Source organism: Schistocerca gregaria, chromosome 1, assembly GCF_023897955.1.
Source record: "Schistocerca gregaria isolate iqSchGreg1 chromosome 1, iqSchGreg1.2, whole genome shotgun sequence".
In the NCBI taxonomy this organism is placed as follows: domain Eukaryota; kingdom Metazoa; phylum Arthropoda; class Insecta; order Orthoptera; family Acrididae; genus Schistocerca; species Schistocerca gregaria.
Genome location: NC_064920.1, coordinates 779441639 through 779463974, shown reverse-complemented (window position 1 = coordinate 779463974; position 22336 = coordinate 779441639). Strand labels below are relative to the sequence as shown.

The 22336-nt window shown below is 43.8% G+C and overlaps 1 protein-coding gene across 1 annotated transcript in view; it reads left to right on the top strand.

Moving 5' to 3' along the window:
* Positions 1-20810, top strand: part of LOC126268712 (protein scabrous) — a 183747-nt gene extending 162937 nt beyond the window's left edge. The window contains exons 6-8 of the mRNA XM_049973932.1: positions 5245-5383; positions 12188-12370; positions 17757-20810. Coding sequence (XP_049829889.1) covers positions 5245-5383; positions 12188-12370; positions 17757-18271 — 837 coding nt within the window. The 3' untranslated portion in view covers positions 18272-20810. The remainder of the gene's footprint in view (positions 1-5244; positions 5384-12187; positions 12371-17756) is intronic.
* The last annotated feature ends 1526 nt before the right edge of the window (positions 20811-22336 follow it).

Below are 22336 nucleotides of genomic sequence, written 5' to 3'. Positions count from 1 at the left end.
TTACAGAATTGTCTGCTTACTCTTGTAGCAGGTGTAATCAAATCTGAAGGCTGTTCGAGAATCCGAAGTTGACGATCACTTTAGAAATACATGTAGTCCAGGCGTACTATGAAATTTTTTGTACAGTCGTTGATTGCGGATTTTCTGCAAAAAAAAAAGACGATGTGAAGATTTTTGCAATCATTTCCTCTTCATTCGTTCATCTACTTGTTCTGATTAATCGAAGTACGCCCACGTTATCCGAAGCAAAACGGCAGTTAACTGATCAGAAGTACCTCTGACCGAGCTTTCTAAAGCACAGTGTATATGCGGTAGATGGTTAGGAGCTTTTCGTATCCCCTTCGGCCTCCCTCCCCCAGAGTCCGTGCTGGGTGCAGGAGGTGCTATCTTTGGGCGGCTCGGCCATGCGCGAACGCGGCTAACAGCTCTACGGCGTCCGCTTTGGAGCCGTGCCCGAGACGGTGGGCGCGGTCCTCGGCAGGCCCACGGGCTGCGTGAGGGCCTAACGGTTATGGCAGCGCGTTATTGTCGGCGGCGGCACATTTCACGAATGAACAAGTTCGCAGCGCTCCGCCCTTCTAACGCGCCTCGTGAGGTGCTCTCGGAAACCCTTGTAGCTCTCAGGGAACTTCGTGCGCAACTGTCGGCGAGCCGAATATTGCTTTAATAAAACGTTTTGTGTCGAGGCGGGCGATGCAGACCACAAGTATGCATTCTTTGTGTTAAAGAGCTCTACAAAGTAAATGTGTTAAGGGGCTCTGCAAAGTAAACTCTCAGTCGTGATTAAGAGTTCACGTATCATTTGGAAATTTGTGGTAAGGTTCTATGGGAGGAAACTGCTGAGGTCATCGGTCCCTATACTTACATACTACTTAATCTAACTTAAAATAACTTATTCTAAGGACAACATACACACCCACGCCAGAGGGAGGACTCGAACCTCCGACGGGGGGAGCTGCGTGAACCGTGACCAAGGCGCCCATGACCGCGCCGCTACCCCTCGCGGTTCTTATCAGTCAAAGAGATTGGCTATCGTCATAAAATTGTCTGCAGTACTGTCGTCCTCAAACAAATGCAGATTCCGTGCACATATATATGGTCTGACTGAAAAATTCCACGAAGGTTTCTGTAGTGTCTTTTTATACGAATCGCATTGAGTGTCCTAAACAGGTGGAATTAATCGATTCTCAGCTTTTCTCTGGTTGACTGCACAGCCGTTTTCGCCTCCACAGATTTGTTGGCACACTCTCCGATTCACTTGTATAAGTCAGCTGCTGAGTTGCATCTGACAGAGTTAATTCTTCCATTTAATAAAGCATGCCCCGACAAATCTCGGCTCACTCTGAAGATGTCCGAACGGTATTCGGCCGAAATGTTAAAGAAGTGGAATTTACACACGACCAAATTTCAAGGTGCAGTCATTGCGCCGCAAAATGGTGAAGGTGCAAATAGAAGAATAGAAGTAAATATTTAACAAAGGTATTTGATAATCTGTGTAGAATTTTACAGGACGATGTAACACAGTTAATTATTCTGGCGCCTCAAATTTAAGAAATAGAAAGAAAACAATAGGAACAACATAGATACATATGTTCAATGAATAATTTCAAATAACTGTATATATGCTGTTGTGCTAACATGAATCGGCGGTTAATATAATTCGCAGTGCTGCGTTCTTACTACAAACTGTTAAAAAGCTTTTAATTGTATGCGGGATCACTTAAAGAAACTAGAATGGCGGCACTAGTAAGAAGCTCTGTATTCAGAATATGCAGTTGTTGCAAGTACGATTGTGTGTGCCTCTCCCATTTCGCACATACAAACAGCATACGACTAATGTCAACTATGTAGTATTAGTGCAGTTACAGAATTGAGCTGAAGTAATTCCGGTGAGATGAAAGTGCATCGGAAAACTTCCATCGTTGAGGTTCATACGGCGTACAGTGGATATCAGCCATGTGGATAGGCGAACATCGCGAAACCAGGGTCTGCGCGGGATAAAAGTCTGGCCTCAGTCGTGATATCTGTCGCTGAAAAACTGAGGCGCATTCCAGTCCTCCTACAATTAGGGAAAGACATTCCGTATGGCCAGACGGTACAATTCAGAAAGTCAATTAAATTTCGAAATTTTGTGACTACCAACGGGAATATCGACTTCTTTTTGAAAGCCCATTTAGAAAGATTTCGGGAAGGTCGGCCCTCGATGTCCACGATGAACGGACGAGCATTACCACCGCGCAACGTCAAAGGTATCGACATGCATGATACCCTCTACTAACAAAGCCTACCCCTGCGCGACCTATCGCAGGCAGTAAGACACCCGCTAGTACTCTTACCACCCGACCTAACTATCACAGAGGATTTTTTCCCTTGGCTCTTGCCTTAGCACTTTTTTTCCTCCGCCTTTCAAAGCGCTACCCTTCGTTCGACTTCGACCCAATCTATGTCCAGATGAGCGCGTATTAATGGTTAACCTTAACCATACGTACGCAAACATCGCAGTACCCACATCCTGCGACACCTCACTTTAGTGAATACTAACCCTTATGCAGAGGTGGCAGTAGACCTGTTGAGTTGGCCATCATGCCCGTGTGGGCGTAGATCTGCTTCACCTCTTACTAAGAAAAAAAAAAAAAAGGATGAACGTAGCCTCCATGCTCAAGACACCGAAAACAGGCTTTTGTGTCCACAGTCATAAGAAAGAGGAACTATTGGGTGCGGCCGTAAACTATGCTACGGGCGACATAATAGCCAATCCCAGATTGCTCCGTTTCATGTGAAAGGACGTGAAGAATATACGTGGCTAGTCACCTACGAGTATCAGTCTCGCCAGTGCAGAGTTTCTTTGGGAGCGACTCTGGGAAGAGCGGCTGCCGGATAAAATAGCGGGCGGCATCGCTCAGCGTCGCGGCGACGCGCCCCTAATGCGACCGCGTGCGTCACTGTCGCCAGAAAAACACCTGCCACTCGGAGCGTCGAGCTAGTCCGGCGACTGGCGCCAGCGGAGAACGCGCCGCCGACAGGGCGGTTCGCGTCGTCCCGTCGCCAGAGAAATTGCTTCCACGCGGAAAACGGGCGTCAATTCTCAGGAAGCGGCGCGCACGCCTGATTCGCCGGCGAATTCCCGCCCCGGGTGGGCCGCTACTGTATGGCTGCGGATTTCGCGGCGAATATTCCGGCGGAATTACTCGGCGGCCCGGCAGAGGAATGCGCCTGCTGCGGAAGGCGGCCTCCCTTATTCTGGGCGCGAGATTGCATTCCGGAGCGCGCCGCCGCTGCCACCGCAGCCACATCCACCACGGACGCGCCACGCCTTTACCTTAGGCAAACCTGCGCCGATCCCGCCAGAGTAGCATCGCACTGGGACAGTGGCTATCTGCGCAGCGCAAATGGAATTGAAGTGCCGGTGTATTGGCAGCGTTAAAACCTTTTCATCCCACTTTTCAGATCGACCTGAGAGAAACAGCGCAATATCTTACACATATATGATGTATACCATATGATCAAAAGTATCCGGACGTCTCTATGTAATGCGGCACTCACCAGAGGCGGACCCTCCAGTACAGAAAGAGGTGGGAAGCAGGGGGCTGTAGGTAAAGCAGTAACAGTGGAATGGGTCGTTCACGTCAGCTCAGTGACATCCAACGTGAAGTAGTCGTTGGCTGTCACGTGGGTAACGAACCATCAGAGACATTTCAATCCTTCTAATGCTTTTAATCAGATGAAACTACAGGATCCAAGAGACCTTTTCAAGTTTCAAACATCTGTGATATAAAGGGTGTTACAAAAAGTTACGGCCAAACTTTCAGGAAACATTCCTCACACACAAATAAAGAAAAGATGTTATGTGGACATGTGTCCGGAAACGCTTAATTTCCATGTCAGAGCTCATTTTAGTTTCGTCAGTATGTACTGTACTTCCTCGATTCACCGCCAGTTGGCCCAACTGTAGGAATGTAAAGTTGGACATGTGCCTTTGCAAGTACAACACAACATGTGGTTCATGCACTATGGAGTTCTTGCACTTTTCCGTCGAAGTGTTCGTACGCTTCTCAACAACTGAATCGGTGACGATGGATTGGTAGAGGCGGACCAATTCCATGGCCTCCACGCTCTCCTGACCTGATCCCTCTTTCATTTATGGGGGCATTTGAAAGCTCTTGTCTACGCAACCCCGGTACCAAATGTAGAGACTCTTCGTGCTCGTATGGGGACGGCTGTCATACAATACGCCATTCTCTAGGGCTGCATCAGCGATGGAGGGTGGATGCATGTATCCTCGCTAACGGTGGACATTTTGAACATTTCCTGTAACAAAGTGTTTGAAGTCACGCTGGTACGTTCTGTTGCTGTAAGTTTCCATTCCATGATTAATGTGATTTGAAGAGAAGTAATAAAATGAGCTCTAACATGGAAAGTAAGCGTTTCCGAACACATATTTTCTTTTGTTGTGTATGAGGAATGTTTCCTGAAAGATTGGCCGTACCTTTTTGTAACACCCTGTATATACACCGAATAGCCAAGAAAACTGGTGCACCGGCCTAATATCGTGTAGGGCGCCCGCGAGCACCCAAAGTGCCGCAGCACAACGTGGCATGGACTCGAATAATGTCTGAGATGGTGCTGGAGAGCTGGCTGTGAGCACTATGGGACTTAACGTCTGAGGTCATCAGTCCCCTAGAACTTAGAACTACTTAAACCTAACTAACCTAAGGACATCACACACATCCATGCCCGAGGCAGGATTCGAACCTGCGACCTTAGCGGTCGTGCGGTTCCAGACTGAAGCGCCTAGAACCGCTCGGCCACACCGGCCGGCAGTGCTGGAGGGAACTGCCACCGTGAATCCTGCAGGGCTGTCCATAAATCCGGAAGAGTACGAGGAGGTGGAGACGTCTTCTGAACAGCATCCCTGATACCCTCAATAATGTTCATGTCTAGTGAGTTTGGTGGCCAGCGGAAGTGTTTAAACTCAGAAGAGTGTTCCTGGAGCCAGTGTACTTCTGTTCTACTCGATGACTTTCCGTCTGTCACTACAAAATGGGTATCAAAGGCAAATTTAAGCTTTGAGTAGCTCCGTTACCCATATCCGGGTAGTGTAGCTGGTAGGGCAGTGGTTTTGTGAAAGATAGATAGGGCTTCGAATTTCTGTTGGGCACAAAGCTGTATCTTATCACGAATCATCTGCTGTTAATAGAGTTGTATGGACAGTGAGGTTGAGTGTCGGGTTTTATGTTGTTGCAGGTGGAGAACGCGACGGCCAACTACGTGCTGGGAGCCAGCGGCAGCGGAAGCGGCAACGACAGCGGCGTGGTGCAGCTGGTGCAGCAGCTGACGGCTGTGCAGAGGGACTACCGCCGCATCGTGGCCGGCCTGCCCAAAGGTCAGCACACACTCGCTACGAGCTGCAGCCGCCCTTAAGGCTTGCCGACCTGCGCGACAATTTCCAAATTCTCGCCTACGTTACTGTAGAGTTACCGGCAGTTAACCAAAAGTATCAATTTCGACATATTGCCACATCCGCGAAGTGTTTCAGATTTTTCGTCACGTTTCTTTTGAACAGGACTGGAAAAGATGTTCCCTCTACGAAAACATCATTTATGAGTTTCCTCTCTTTCTTCACGGGGGTAGTACGTCAAACGGGCCGACTTGGAGCAGGAGAGGCATCACAGGACATTTTAATTTCCAGTGTCTCTACTTTTACAAATAAATTCATAAAACTTTGTACATAGCTGCTAAGGTTCAGTGACCGTGTCAGAATTATATTGTAACAAATAAGCTCTCGGTCACAAATATTAAGTCAAAAATTGACCTGGTTTCGACGCTACTATGAGCGTCGTCTTCAGAATTAGACTAACTGTACTAAAACATTAGGTATATGGTACATTAATAAAATTAAAGTTTGTACTGACTCGAAAAGATGCAGTACTTACAAGTCACATATTAAAAAAGATCTCAGCCGGAAAGGCGAATTCATGAACACTTGTCAGATGGCGAGCCGCTAAGGGCTGCTCGGACTGTGGACAAGGGCTGCAACAAGACTACTGTGACTTGTAAGTACTGCATCTTTTCGAGATAGTACAAACTTTAATTTTATTAATGCACTATATACCTAATGTTTTAGTACAGTTAGTCTAATTCTGAAGACTACGCTCATAGTAGCGTCGAAACCAGGTCAATTTTTGACTTAATATTTGTGACCAAGGGCTTATTTGTTACAATAAAATTCATAAAACTTTGTCAGCATCGCCAGAAGGGATTCAGGATTCACACTCATTGCAGTGGAAGTTCGAAAACATAACAAAATATTTTTTTTTACGTGTGAAATTTCATCAGTTTTTCTCTTACAAATAGCTGCATTTATTGCTATAGGTACACTTTGCTTCATAAGTTAGAGAGATTCTTCGATAAATTTTGCACATCATACATACCATACTCACAGGTGTATGAAACTCTAGAATTTATTTAATTTATGAAAAAATGAATGAGCTGTTGTATTTTAAACTTCATGTTTAGAAAAAACACAAATTTTGTAGTTACTTACCTCAATTTTCACCACAGTTTTTAATAGATTTGGAAAATTCTAGAGTTTCATACACCCTACGTATGGTTTGTATGCTGTGCAAAATTCATCGCAGAATCTCTCTTATTTATGAAGAAAAGTGTACCTATAGCAACGAATGCTACCATTAGTAAGTGAAAAAAATGATGAAATTTCACACGTAAAAAAATTATTTCGTTATGTTTTACAACTTCCACTGGTAAGAGTGTGAATTCTGAATCCTTCCTGGTTATGCTGACAAAGTTTTGTAAATTTATTTGTAAAATTATAAACAGTGGAAATTGAAATGTCGTGTGGTGCCTCTCCTGCTCCAAGTCGGCCCGTTTGACGTCCTACCCCCCTTAATGATGGTAAAAATGTGATCTGAACGGCACTGAACAAGATAGGTGCATTGTTAAAACACTCCCTTTGTTGATGCGAGTGCTCGGCATCTAATGAACGCATATTGACCTGTCGCCAACTTCGGGCTTTCCACCTTCTAGAGTGAGCGTGCTGCCGTGTTGACGGGAGGTTCGCAGAAGCTCATCTCGCCACCAAACGGCGGACGCCACGCATACGTGCCCACTTCTGGAAACGCGTTTCTCGGCCGTGGCGACGGAGCGAGTTCCCCGCCAGCTCCGGAAAGACAAACAATTTTGCCGCAAGTGCGGTCGCCGAAAACACGGCCCGATGTGGAGGCCCCGCCGGCAGCCGGAGGCGGCCTTCTGGCGCTCCTCCGCCCACACCACCCTCACAAACACCAGCATCAACCCCACAAACACCACTGCTACCCCACAGATCCCCACCACCCACCGACAGACGATATTGCCGTCTCTTCTCTGCCGTGTCTCCTCTGGCCAGATATACCGCCATCCATATTAATCTGTCACAGAGATCACATTCACCTCCTGTTCTCGTTCTACACACCTGTAGGTCTACATATAGACCAGATCATTGCAAGACACCTTACGGAGTGTGCCAGTAGGTTCTTTTAGTCCCACTGTCTTTCCCCCGTTACAGGTCCGCCCCGGTAGCTGAGTGGTCAGCGTAACAGACTATCAATCCTAAGGGGCCGGGTTCGATTCCTGGGTGTTGTGTTGTCCTAATCATCATCATTTCATCCCCATTGACGGGCAAGTCGTCGAAGTGGCGTCAAATCGAGAAACTTGCACCAGGCGAACGGTCTACCCGACGGGAGGCTCTCGTCACACGACATTTAATTTCCCCCGTTACACAAGATCTCTTCCGTCGCCTGTTCTCGTTCTATCGTTATATGCCTAATATAACTTAGTTTGTAAGTATCTGGAGCAAATTGCGTATATATCCAAGAACATTGTACGATAAGGTCCAACCGAATGGGGCAGTGCAGTTGTGGAGCCATTGACCAAGTATTCGGGAATGTAGAATTTGCTCTTTCCGGCCATCGTGGTTAAGGCTTACCGTGGATTTTCTAAATTATTTCAGGTAAGGGCCACTGTAGATCATCTACATCTACGTCACGTTCCGCATGCCACCTAGGTGTGTGGCGGGGTGTACTTCAGGCACCACTAAATGATCTCCTCTTCCCTGTTCAACTCGCGGATGCCGCGTGGGAGGAATGTTTGTCGTTCTCGATCTTTCTCGTCTTGGTCATTGCGTGAGATGTATGTGGGAGGAAGTAATATGTTCGTTGGGCAACACCCCCACTGGCTGGCCGCTTGAATGTGAGCGCGCGGGGCTTTAGATTGTCTACTTTCAGCACTAAATAACTCGGGAACGGCGTCACGTATAGAATTTTTTTGCCCTGCAACATCCCTACAGCGTTTCGGACATTGTCTGACTCCACACACACACATATATATATATATCGCCGGAAGTTGTTAATGAAAACAGGCTGTAATAGAATATTATAGCATTTGGCGTCCGACGACAGATTACAGGAAAAATGCTACATTACTGGTTGGATTTCACTTGTCCACTCTACAAATCATACCGCTGTAGCTTTACCGTTGGAAACACTTCGAGGGATGTTATGAGCATTTCCTGCCAGCGTCTGCCTAGCCGAATAGCAAGCTGTACCAAGTAGTATTATAAACTTGAAACTTAGTCTGCAAAACCGCAAATCATAATTTATTTCTGTTTTTGGTGAAGTATTATTTTTGTTTTATCTAATTAGACGCAGGTTACTTTAGCGTCATACCAGACTACTTGTAGTAGTCATCAATGTGTTCATCTGGTCGACAGGCGGATGAGTACTTACACGTGAAGGGAAAAGTGAAACGTGCGCCAGTTTTGGATTGTGCCTTTCATTTTTTACTTTTAGAGTTGTGGCTTACAGCTTTCACATTGAGAAATTACTGTACTGCGCACACAGTTTCTTAGGTAAACGTAGCTGACAGATACATTTTAAACACGGCAGCCAAAGGCATGCCTCTTTCGCAACCGAGAAGGTTCCCTTTCGATAATACTGATGTTCTATCGATACTTACCGAAAAAATTTAACGCATTGTCATTACTCCGAATCGCTTAAAAAAACGCAGTTGCGTGTTGACTATAACAAAAAACTACTGAAGGAAACGAAATGTATTTTCCAACTTAAGAAAATTTTATATAGTAGTTAATAGCGTATTAGTCAGAAGATACTCAGTTTCATCTCTATGAGAGGGAACTGCATGTTATTTTGCCGCTCACATCAACATTATAATTCCTAAATAAATGATGAATTTTAATGTTACACCTACTCAGAAATTCATAATGCGCGCTGTAATAAAGTAAATGTGACAACTGACAAAACTACTCACAATTCCATTCGGCTCTATTCCTTTTGTTAACAAACTGCATGAATAGTTAGTTGCCTGGAACTCGTTTCGAAGCGGCGTGGATTCTGCCAAAGCAAACGGGATTCCATCACAGTGTTACTGCCACCCTGAATTGCGCTCCAAAACGCCGGAGTGAGTTTTATACTATTTGCAGTGCAGAGTTCCGTTCTCTATGTAAATGGGCTGCCGGTGCTGAGACGGGCGAGTTCTCCCCCTGAATGTTGCCATAGTTACGGTGGCGTTTATTTGATTTAAGAGGAGCGAGCACTTGCCGCCGTAAATAACGTCCTCCAAACATTACCGCAAGATGGGAGCGGCGTGCCGCCCGTAGCTGTGCGTTGAGAGTGGGATTCACCTGAGTGCGCCGTTACCACTGAGACATCGCGCAAGAACTTTGCAAGCGGAATTCCTGCGTTTGCTTTGCGGAAACATTGCACTGAACTGAAGGACTGTGGTATCATTAATAAAAAGACACTTTCAGTTTTCATAAGACTCATAATGAGATCGATTGATATATTATTATTAGTAGTTGGTAACCTTTAATTTAACTCATTAGGTTTGATAGGTACTTAAACAGAAAGTCTTTTAAAATTGTGTTGAATATTTTCGTTTGTTTGGTCTTTAGGCTCAACGTTCATGATGGTAGCTAACTCCGGAAAACACTGTGGTGTATTAGAAATAGAAGCTTATTCATTCGCGATCTTGACGTGGCATCTATCATTACAGTGAATAAAAATGTTCTCCTTCCAAGAAGATGTTTCAGTTAAGGTGTGGATCCAGAAGGTATGACAAGGTCGAAGGCACGAAACACTGATGTAAAAAAGTATTGTGATTATACTAATATATTTTACTTCTTGTATTGATATTATAATTAAAATCATGGGCATCTGTATCATGCTGAGTGTGGGTGAGGTATGTTACATTTAGGGGGAGGGGGGAGAGGTGTTCTGGGAGAGACAGTAAAAGTCTTTGACCTCCTTACGCTCTTACACAATAAACGTAGATATTTGCCTGGCCAGATTTGTTTTTGATAAGAGACTGAACAGCTTGTTTGTTTGTCAAGGGATGATGATACATAGCGCACAATAAACTAACACGGAGAGCTGAGTCAAACACAACAACAACAACACAAGAATTGGATCGGCTTGTTTCCCAGCAAGACCAAAACTATATCATCATTTTCAATAAAATTCTGAGGGTTTGAAGCGCCTTGTCATATGAAATTGTCAACTTCTTCGGCCATTGTTGCAAATGGCCTTCCTGACTTAATGGCGTGCAAAGATTTTTTTGTTTTCTTTTAATGGAATTTTTATGTTGTTTACAAATTGCAACTCTTTCCAAACTTTTCACGCCAATTAAGACCATAGAAGCATGGTGTTTTGCGAATGTGATTCTGATCAGAAAGCGATTCTTGTAGTTGCAGTCAACTTTTTTTTTTAAATTTATGTCTTTTACGTTCTTTTGGTGATATTTCTGTAGCTACTTTAATCCCCTAATACGTATTTCTTTGTGTCTAATCGAGAAGTGAAATTTTGTTGAAAATTTTCATCCCCTATTTCACACACTTGGAATTTGGACTTAAACGACACCTACAGTATAAGATCAAACCTTCATGAAATTTCCAAAATTTTATCACGAGCGGTTTGGACTAGGCGATTATGAGTTAGTCAGTCTGGACATTCCCATATACAGTTGTTAACAAATTCTTCTTTTAAAGGAAGGCTTTTCGTACTATAACGAGTCGGCATTTTATATCCTCTCTACTTCAACCATCGTCAGTTACGTTGCTACGCAAATAACAAAACTCGTATACTATATAAGTGCCTCATTTCTTAGTACAATTCCCTTATTTAATTCTACTGCTAACTCTTTTACTTTCGTTCATGCTCATGTTATAATTCACTTTACTTTCGTTGATGATCATCTTATAATTCACTTTCTAGACACTATCCGTATCATTCGATTGATCTTGAAACGTCCCGTCAGAAAAATTACAAATGACTGATTAAACTGATACACAATATTTTTAGCGCAACGCAATCTGATTTTCAAAAATCCCTACAAAAGAATGGCCCTTACTAACAATAATCTATACCTATCATGAATGACTTACCTCACAAAAATCTTCGTTACTCCAACTACTGCAATACAGTGTGTGCCAATACTGCCAGCTGAATAAAAGATTCTAACTACTGATAGGCATAGTTAGCAAATGAAAGATTTTGATAAAGAATAAACAAGTATTCACGTTAATAGTGTTCAAAAGTTGTATATATATGTATATATCAGTTCATGATATCCAGTATTACAAATTTACTCTTTCTGGCGCACACACGTCCAGATCGTCCGCTCTTAAAATTCTGCCATCTCTCTCCCCACATCCACCTCTGCTGGCGGCTCACCTCCAACTGCGCAACGCTACGCGCTGTTATCAGCCAACTGCCCAACACTACAATAGCAAATTCCAACAATGCGAACCAGACACAGACTGCACACAGCGCAGTCAGTGATTTTCATATAGAGCGCTACGTGGCGTTACCAACATAAACACCTAAACCGCCTACTTACAATCTTCAAAGTTCTTCTTCGTCATAGGCAACCTTAGAGCATTTAATTTTTCCTCTCTGACCTTTAACTCTTGTTTCAAAATTACCTTTACTGCATGCGCTGTGTGCTGGCTGAACAACACGTGGAGCTGGGGTGCCGGGGATGCCTGTGTACAACCCCGCCTCCCTACTACCTCGGCCACTGCTTACATTGAGAGTGTGTGTCGGTGTCGCTGTACTTGCAAGCCACAGCTGGTTGTCCGTCTGTTTCGCTGACGGCGCGGTGCGCTCTGTGTTGGCAGACTGCTCGGCAGCGGCGGCGGGAGACGCCTCGGGCCTGCAGCTGCTGAGCCCGGACGGGCTGTCGCGGCCGCTGCTGGCGTGGTGCGACCGCGGCTGGACCGTCGTGCAGCGACGCGTCGACGGCTCCGAGGACTTCAACCGACGCTGGCACGAGTACGCCGCCGGCTTCGGCTCGCCCGCCGGTCAGTAGTCCACTCCCTCTGCCACGACGTAGCCTAGCAGCTCGTAAAGTGTGGGATCTAAGAGTCTGCACTGGTGCAGATGCTTCGTTCACTCTCCCAAATTAGCTTCCTCGATACCAAGACATCCCTCCATCGGGCTTGGGTGTCTGTGTTAGTCCTTAGGATAATTTTGGTTAAGTAGTGTGTAAGCTTAGGGACTGATGAACTCAACACTTAAGTCCCCTAAGACTTCACACACATTTGAACTTTTTTTTAATACCAAGACATAAACACTGCTTTTAAGTTCTAAATAATTAATTCGATAGAAAATAAAGCCAGGAAATAAACGCAGCTGAAGTTTTATAAAATAATAACAGTGCCAAGCCTTACTTATGGAAGTGAATGGTGGACAACAACAAGGCGACAAAAAATGAGATTTCTAACAAGAGTGAAAGGTTGATTAATTGAGAGGATTTATGGGAGAGTGGTAGAATGTAAAGGGAAGATCGATACAGAAATCACCATTTAGTAATACATGAAGGAAAACAGGACAAAATGATGGGTGGTGAAAGATTTCCGATAAACGCTCTAAATTATAAATGCTCTAGAAGAAATTTTGGAGATTTGTGGTAAGGTCTTACGGGACCTCCCTAAGCTTACACACTGTTTAATCTAACTTAAATTGGCTTACAACTTACACTAAGGACGACGACACACACACCCATGCCCGAGGGAGGACTCGAACATCCGACGGGGGGGGGGGGGGCGGGGGTGACAAGACGCTGTAGACCACGCGGCGCACTAGAAGATAACAGGCAATTGGCCAAATATAGGAAGTGAAGCAGAAGAATGAAAATAAATTTTTAATATAACGCGTTGTTCAATCGGGCTAAAAAGTATACCATAATTTCTGTTAGCCCCATGCAGATCCCTCATCCCACAAAGACAGTCCGGGAAATTTGTGCTTGTGAATTTTTAGTAGCTTTGACAACATTTGGAAGATTTATAACGAAAAACACGTACATGCAAAAGTAGCTGACATCCTATCTATGTGCCACACGTTTTTAGTATATGGGGCTAGCAGAAATTATTTCGCCCTTTTTGGCACTTTTTAAAAACGTGCCAAATTGAAAACTTATTTTTACTTATATAACTATTACTTTCCACTTTTTCGTCTTCTATGTGTTAAATTTGACAGTAGATAGTGTTCCATAGGGCCTCCAACATAGTGTAAGTCAGCAAGTGACGCATGTATAAGGGGTGTCGAGACTTGCAAGGGGTGTCGAAACTTGCTGCTGTGTGTTTTTAATTTTTATTACTTTCACTTCCACTACAGATACGTTTCGACTAAACAGGCATTATCGAACGACCTGCAGTACAGTGTGTGAGGAATTATTTTCATTATACTTTTTTAAGTTATAGTAGAACATAGAGCTGGGATTGCTACTTATGTATAAATGTCTATATGGTCTGAGATTCATATTACATTGTCGGCAAATATATTTTAACTGTCGTTCTATATTTGCTGAATTACGGTGTTAATTAGTTTGTTATGACAGTAATTTGACAATTCTGTTGCTGCAATGTCATATGTTTACGAAGTATAAGAACTGTTATACAGTTGGCCGTGAGTATATCTATGGTTGCTATATGTTCACAGTACTATATGTTTATAGCGATCGTGGCTCAACCACATAATATAAAGGTCATTTGCATAACAGTGTTTGTTTTTGTAAACACATGACATCATAGCTACAAAACTGTCGAATAACTGTATAACGAACTGTGCGGGAAACCCGGAACATACAGTCTGTTCTGAGAATGCACCACTTTTTTTGCACAGTGGTTTTAATGTGGGATAATATGTGAAACTTTCTTTCTGAAGTTAAGGTGGGGGTTTGAGTGCTTCAGGCGGTGTATATAGCCCTCTTCACCCCCCCCCCCCTCCCATCCCCTCTCCTTACTTGAATTCAACGCATAGAAAGTTAGTATAATTGAGTGAACTTCAACTCACGCGTCACGTTGGCGTAAATGTGGAGTATTTCGTCAAAGTGCTGACCCTTCACAGAATTTCTGCATTATGTCGTTTTATGATTGGCTCGTATTGATATCACCAAGCCTCGTCACAGCTGATGATTTCTTTCCAGAAAAAAATGTCGTTGTTTTGCAATTCAATCAAGATGCTGCAGCTGTCCACGCGTCTTTGTCTTCTTTCGGGGTTCATAACAAACTTTGTGCAGACTTATCCCTTCTTCGAAACATTATAGATATGGCCTTGAGCACTTCATTTAGGGATGTTGCTGCACAGCGATTTATGAAACGTCGACACACTATAGCCGCACGTCCACAACTTAACAGCGCCCGCTCACAATGACTGCATGTCTATTGTTTACAATCGTTAGTTCAAGGTGTCACAGTAAATACTGCGCTGACGATGCTCATACGCCAGGAATGAAATCACTCTATGAACGTTTTGGACGGACGGTGTATATTGAGAACAGTAATTGTCCTGCAACGACGTTATTATCACACTCAACTTCTACGTCAGCTTCTTTTACATTTTCGCAATCTTTCTTTCTTCTGCTTGTGCTTTTTCCCACAATGACGCAGGGTCGGCATGGTTAATCGGATTTGGGAAGGTTAATTTAAGGGGTAGCCAGATGCCCTTCCTACCGCCACCTCGTACCCCCCCCCCACCCCCCCCCCCCCCACCCCCCCCACCCCTCGGGACCGAATAAGTGTACCCGAACTGTCTGTGTCCCGTGTAATCCATGGAATAGTGTGAATGTGTTCAGATGTCTGCGGGCCGTGTAACTGAGGCGAGACGTGGGAACCAGTCCGATATTCACCTAGTGGGATGTGGAAAACCGCCTAAGAACCACATCCAGGCTGGCCGGCACACCGGCCTCCGTCGTTAAGCCGCCGGGGGGATTCGATCCGGGAGCGGCGCGCCTACCCGAGTCCAGGAAGCAGCGCTTTAGCGCTCTCGGCTAACCTGGCGGGTTTTTATATTTTCGCAATGTTTCTCCTATTATTTCGTTAGCGTTATGGAATCCTACAGTTTTGATGGCACATGTACGTAAGGGCCAACTGCCTTGCCGCAGTAGTAACATCTGTCCCCGTCAGATCATCGAAGTTAATCGCTGTCAGACTTTCATAGCAGCTGGATGTGTGACCGTCCGGGTCGGCTGTTGGCAAGTGGGGTGCACTCAGTCCTTGTGAGGCCACCGGAGGAGCTAATAGTTTAAAAAGTAGTGGCTCTGGTCAATGAAAACTGACAACGGCACGGAGAGCGGTGTGCTGACCACGTGCCCTTCCATATCCGCTTCCAGTGACGACTATCGGCTTAGGATGTAATGGGGGTCGATCGGTACCGTTGGACCTTCCATAGCCTGTTCGGATGGAGTTCAGTTCATACACATAATGCTGAAAGCGCTGAGGATGTATGTGCAGACAGGTACGACCACCCAAAAACAAGTGAAAAAGTAGTAGTCCGCGTTATAGCCTCGTGGCCAACACAATGAAGACGAAACGGATGCGCGCAGCAGCTGTGTGCGCTCGCTTATCTGAACAGTTGGCAGGTGAAACGTCCGCAAGCGTGGGTGGTGTGTGTGCGCTCGCATAATTAGGACTGCCACTGTTGCCGCCGGCGGCTCTCTTTTGTGTCTCCACACCAGCGGCAGCAGCAGCCGCCCCGCCGCCGCTTTCAGGCCACTCAATGGCGCGCGCCGCAGCCCTCGTCTGTGCTTGCGCCGCTGCCGGCTGCAATCGCGGATAGTGGACAGCGCCAGCGCCTAGCGTCCGCGGCCGTTTTTGTCGCCTTTTCAGTCGCGAACCAACGCCATCTACACACACAAGCGGCGAAAATTACGTTTCTCGCACTGACCTTCCTGTGTCTGTGAATGTGTTACTATTTAGGGAAGCTGTCATTCACATTTTGGAAATATGAATCGAGGCACCTCTATTTCAGCAGGCAAAATGCAGTCATACGTGAGCAAAAGCACTTGTTAAGTGGAGGCAATCGTAGAATTTAATGAACTCTTGGGGAAATGGACTGTCTGGAACATAGAATTCTGCGTCGGTGAAATGGAGACGAAGGAGGGGGTGAAAGAGGAGTTCAGAGAAAATTACAAGCATCCGATACTGTACTACGTCTACGGAAAAGTGCTCACCAAAGTATGAATCGGTAGTGGGGGTGTAGTCTATGACATCCAGCACTTAGTACGGCAGTGAGGTGAACAATCGAGAGAGAAATTGTAGAGACAGAGTATGTGAATAATATTAGCTATGTCTTTCGTGTACTAGGAGTGCAAAGATTAAGTGGATGTCACAAACAAGGAGAGTGTGATAAATAAACTGCTTTTTATAGAATGATTAGCATTTTAATTTCTTAATCCAAGAAACTAAAATGGAATTGGGAAGGGGGGGGGGGCAGGAACGTCACGTTGCTACAAAACCATCGTAAGTTCACTACTCCACATTTTATTCAAAGCAAGTCATAATTTATAGGATATACCATTATTAGATCTCCAATGGTATGTTACATATCAAAAAATGGTTCAAAGCACTAAGGAACTGAACATCTGACGTCATCAGCCCCCTAAGACTAAGAACTACTTAAACACAACTAACCTATCGGTTAAAATGGCTACCTTCTCTGATGCGGAGTGTGCTCGCTACGTTTAGATTTCATGAAACCATCTCTGCAACAACTGTTCGGCGTAAATTTCGCACTGAATTCACTCTTAGCACAAGAACTTTATTGAGACTGTGAATTCCCTGCGGCATGATAAATGAGCAGGTAGCACCTGTGCTGATGATTATGTTGGACATGTCAGCCAGAGCTGTGCCTGCAGTCCATTGTATTTTTATGTACGCTCTTGACATGTCTTGTAGCCATTCTGCTCCTAAAAGGTTACCTCCATTGCTATGGCTTCTTGGATCTTGGTTATCACTTTCATAAACTTGCAAGGGACACTGCAGGCACGACATCACATCAGTTCTACTGTAGGGTGGAAACAAGATAGTCGTCAAAAACACAAAACTTGTTTCGGTCTAACTATTGATGTGTCGATCGTAGCTGAGCGCTCACTACATTAGCTTTGTTACACCTCGCTTCCGAAACAGGTTGCTTCATTTAATATTTCGTGCAAGTCATTAAATTTTGCAAATGGTAGCGGTCTCTTAAAAGTCGTTATTATGTGCTTAGTTCGAATTGGCTTCCTTTGCTGTTTGAATTACAGTGAAAGAAGCGTGGAGGGACTTGGCGAGTGTAGAGTGCGTGTGCGTGTGCGTGTGCGTGTGCGTGTGCGTGTGCGTGTGTGTGTGAGAGAGAGAGAGAGAGAGAGAGAGAGAGAGAGAGAGAGAGAGAGAGAGAGAGTCTGACAGTGCGCTGTGTGTGTTACAGGCGAGTTCTGGCTGGGCAACGAGGCGCTGCACCGGCTGACGGCGGCCAACTGCTCCAGCCTGCGCGTCGATCTGCGCGACATCTACGGCAAGCGCTGGCACGCCGAGTACGGCGAGTTCCACGTGGGGCCGGCATCGGACGGCTACCGCCTGCACGTGGCCAACTACCGCGGCAACGCCAGCGACGCGCTCGAGTACCAGCAGCGCATGCAGTTCTCCGCCATCGACCGCGACCTCGACATCAGCAACACGCACTGCGCCGCCAACTACGAGGGCGGCTGGTGGTTCTCGCACTGCCAGCACGCCAACCTCAACGGCCGCTACAACCTCGGCCTCACGTGGTTCGACGCGAGCCGCAACGAGTGGATCGCCGTCGCCTGGTCCGAGATGCGCGTCCGCACCAGGGAGGGATGCCACGCAGGCGCAGACGTAGACGCCACCGCAGTGCCTCTGGCCTTGGAGGACGACGCGGGAGGCGACTCGCAGTCGCCACCACCGACCGCTGCTGCTGCGTGATCCCGAGGGGCACTGGCGAACAGCCACTGGCGGGCTGAGCAAGCGACAAGTGACTGCTCTCTCTTCATGTATGGATGTGCGCCTACGGTATACCCCACACTTACCCTCGGAGGAGTCGTTAGCGAAACCCGATCCTAATGTATCTCACCGTTATAGCCTTCCCGAGACGACGCGAGTCACAGCAGCGAGCTCAGCACCGATGTCTTGAAGGAGAATGAGAGGCTGCAAGTGTTGGTGCCCTGATTGACCACTAAGATGCCGTACCTTTTGAAGCTAAAACTGGTTTCCTTTTACGTGGTTTCAGATGACAGCTGTCCTGAAAGACAAAATGACGAATACTTGGAATGGAAGTCGACTGACGTTCCCAATAATTTTGAATGAAATCCCACATAGTGTCTGCCATTGCCAGAGAGTCATTCAGTCTGTTGTATGCTTCTTCATGTGTTTTTGTGTGTTTGGGTAGAGGAGGGGGGGGGGGGGTGAGAGTGGACAGTGCACAGACATTTTGTCATCATCTCTGTGTGCTGGTGGAATACTGATAGTCAAGTAGACCTTAACGACATTTGTACAGTGTATATTTCTGAAGTTTACTCTTATATTGCCACGTGTGCAGTCTGCACATATTTACCAAAGAAAGAGTTTCTGCACAGAATGGACATAAATCTAAACAACTGAAACTTATGTTTTCATTGTAAACAACAGATACATGTTGCAATGTGCCCATTCCTTTTATCAAAAGCTACTCTGCAGATTCTTCAACAGTCACAGTCACACACCCACATCTTCAATTACTGAACAGGAGTGGAAACCAGAAATTTCTTTTATTCTGTGAATATTAGAATATTATTCGTTTCAAATATACTCATCTTGTATCTTTCTGCAGTACTCCAGTAATTTAATATGGAGATACATTACAAAGATTTCTCCATCATATTGTTTTTGATCAAACACTTTCCCAATCAGTTCAACTCTAGAGTTCAGTATCCTTGGTGTCATATGAGAGACTGTAATTTATTAATCAATTTTATATGTGCTGTCAACTTTTTTATTTGTATTTATGTTTATTTTCTAGTCCTAGACTGAAATATATTGCTTTCTTAAATGTGTTGGATTGGGAAAATCCCACCGATAATGGGACCAACCCCAAGAAACGTTAGCAGTGCATCAGTGTGGTAAACACTGCAGCACTATTCCACTACAGGAATTGCCATCAATTGTTTGCGTTGAGAGTTTTACACACTTTTAACTATTTTTTATGTGTTCATGTTTGTAAACCACCCACTATTTTAGTGGCTCAAAAATCTTGGACCAGTAACTATATTATATCTGTATGGCATTTTATTCTTCATCAGAGATTCGGTTGGACACACTATGATCTCACAGTTTGATTATATGCAGTGCAGTTCCTTTATTTATGTCTTTGTTTAAGTTAAGTAGTTAACCCATCTGTGTGAATATGCACCATAATATTACGTGTTAGTTATAGATTAAAATGCCTGCCTGTTGCCAAAGATAGTTATGAGAGAAAATTTTCTTAGTAACAATAAAAAAATATTACTAACACAATTTATGTGTCTGTAAATCTACTGTAATAAAAGACAAGCTGACTGTTTAAATATGTTGTAAATTATATTAGTGAAATACATGGGCATTATATCCAAAGAGAACTGTTATTTGCCACAGAAAAGTGGCAGCAGATGTGTCAGGGTACCGTTCTGGTATTATAATCTGATATTACATCTAGGTCCAAAGTATATTACAAATTGCTCTGTGAATATAAAGAGAATGTTTCCCTTGATTAACAGGAAAATCCACTTCATGCAAAATGTGCTTCTGAAGTGCTGAGTATCTTATTACTGTTGAATAAATTAATGCTGAGAGCATCAGATAATTTTAGAATTAAGGCTGTGAGCAAAAGATGTTTAAATGTGAGAGCTTGTTTCATGAAAAGCATTTAGGTTTAGTGTTGCTAGAGGATGAATGTTTTGCAAACCCATCATTTGTACTGATGGCTGTGTGCTGCAAAGGAATTTATTATTGTTAGATAGATTGTGTCTAAATTATAAGATGACAAAAATAATCAGCATATAATGATCTGCTATTGTGAATATATGTGTATACTATTATATATGCAGACTTACTGGAAAGAAAATTTAAAAAAAAAAGTTGTGGCAGTTGGTGAGAATTATCTCGGTATCTTGTATTTAAAATTGTTGTATGAGTGTGCCGTAGTCATTTATTTGATCGGGAGGAGCAAATTGTATCCTCCTTGATTACTGGGTCACAATGAGCCTCATTGTCAGAGCTCTAATGAATGACCATAGTCAATATTTTGGTGTAAATATCCAGAACATTAGGAATAGTCACATATAGGTAATCATTGTATGTTAGAATGTTTGTATGTGTAAATACTGTTTGTTACAAGTGCTTTACATACAAATATGATAATCTGTTCAACAGTAATACAACAATTACTGAGACCTGTATATAATTGTATGAAATTATCACACAGTTTAATATTAAAAACATGAAAAATGAATATGAGTTGTGTGAAATTTATTGAAAAGTCTTTGCCTTTATCCCTTCCAATAATATGATCACAAAAAACAATGAAATAATGTTGCTTTTGCTCCTAGAAGCATTCACTCTTGTCTTGTACGTGTCATATGGTAGCCCAAACATCTTATGAAGAAAATATACTATTTGCTTCTAATGATACTAATATGTAAAAACACTGTTATGCAAAACACTATTTTTTCATATAGACCCAAACTTGTTTCAGCACCTTTGTGCCATCTCCAGTGGGATTTCTTTATTCAAATCTGTAAATTGTGAACATCTTTTAAGCCTTAACTGATTTGAAACTTCCTGGCAGATTAAAACTGTGTGCCAGACTGAGACTTGAACTTAGTACTGACAGAAGTAATGCTGTGAGGACGTGGCGTGACTCATGCTTGGGTAGCTCAGTTGGTAGAGCACTTGCCTGCAAAAGGCAAAGGTCCCGAGTTTGAGTCTCGGTCTGGCACACAGTTTTAATCTACCAGGAAGTTTCATATCAGCGCACGCTCTGCTGCAAAGTGAAAATCTCATTCTGCAATAACTGATCTATAAAAATAACCCACTGAAGGAGCTGAAACACGTTTTGGTCTGTTAAAAAAAAAACAGCATTTCACACAACAGGTCCATTTTATAACCCGAAATTGTCTCTGAAAACAAAGCAAATGATAGACATAACTCCTTTTAATTTTACACAGATAGATATGTTGAAGAATATTTACCTTACTACATATGGAACAAAATAAAAAGATATGAAGAGGAAATGCTACTGATCATCCTAAGAAGTCAATCATATAGTAAGAATGAATGCAATCTTTGAGACTACTGGAAATAAAGGATTAGTCAAATTCCCTGAAAATGAACTTCAAGGTGATGCATTTAGCAATAAATTCTGTTATAATTCGTGCCATTAATTCTCATGATCATTTATTATTTTTCTTTACGCTGGAGGAAAGAGAAAGAAAGCAAAAATTTACATACCTAATTGTCAATTTATATCGCTACGCACAGGGGATGGAAATAATAAATTAGAAGAATCAGGTGGATTGGAAGGCTGCATGGACACATTTTAAAGGCTGTAAACTCCTCATTATATTTGTTTCTATATGAAATGTAGCTCAACTTTATCCCCCATTCTATAAAAGTCTACGTGTTAACAAAATCATGTCCCCACAAACTGTCATTCAACTTAAACTCGTATGCAAATTTTTGACTAAACAGAACCTAATTTGAGTTGAACTGTAACTGATGTGAATGCAACTTGTCTTTATTTTAAACAGGCAACTGAAGTGAAACAACTATCTCACTCCAATCAAAATTTTCATCTATCTTGCTTCTTAACAATATTGTTGCATATTTCTCGCAAGCGCAACAGCAACCAGCAAGCAGGCAGCGGTTAAGTAACATTTGTTTCCATACACATATTCAAACTGTTGCAAGTGGTGATGAGTAATGACAAACACTGGGGTGTGGAGAGTAACTATTCCTATGAAGCTATATTCCAAAACA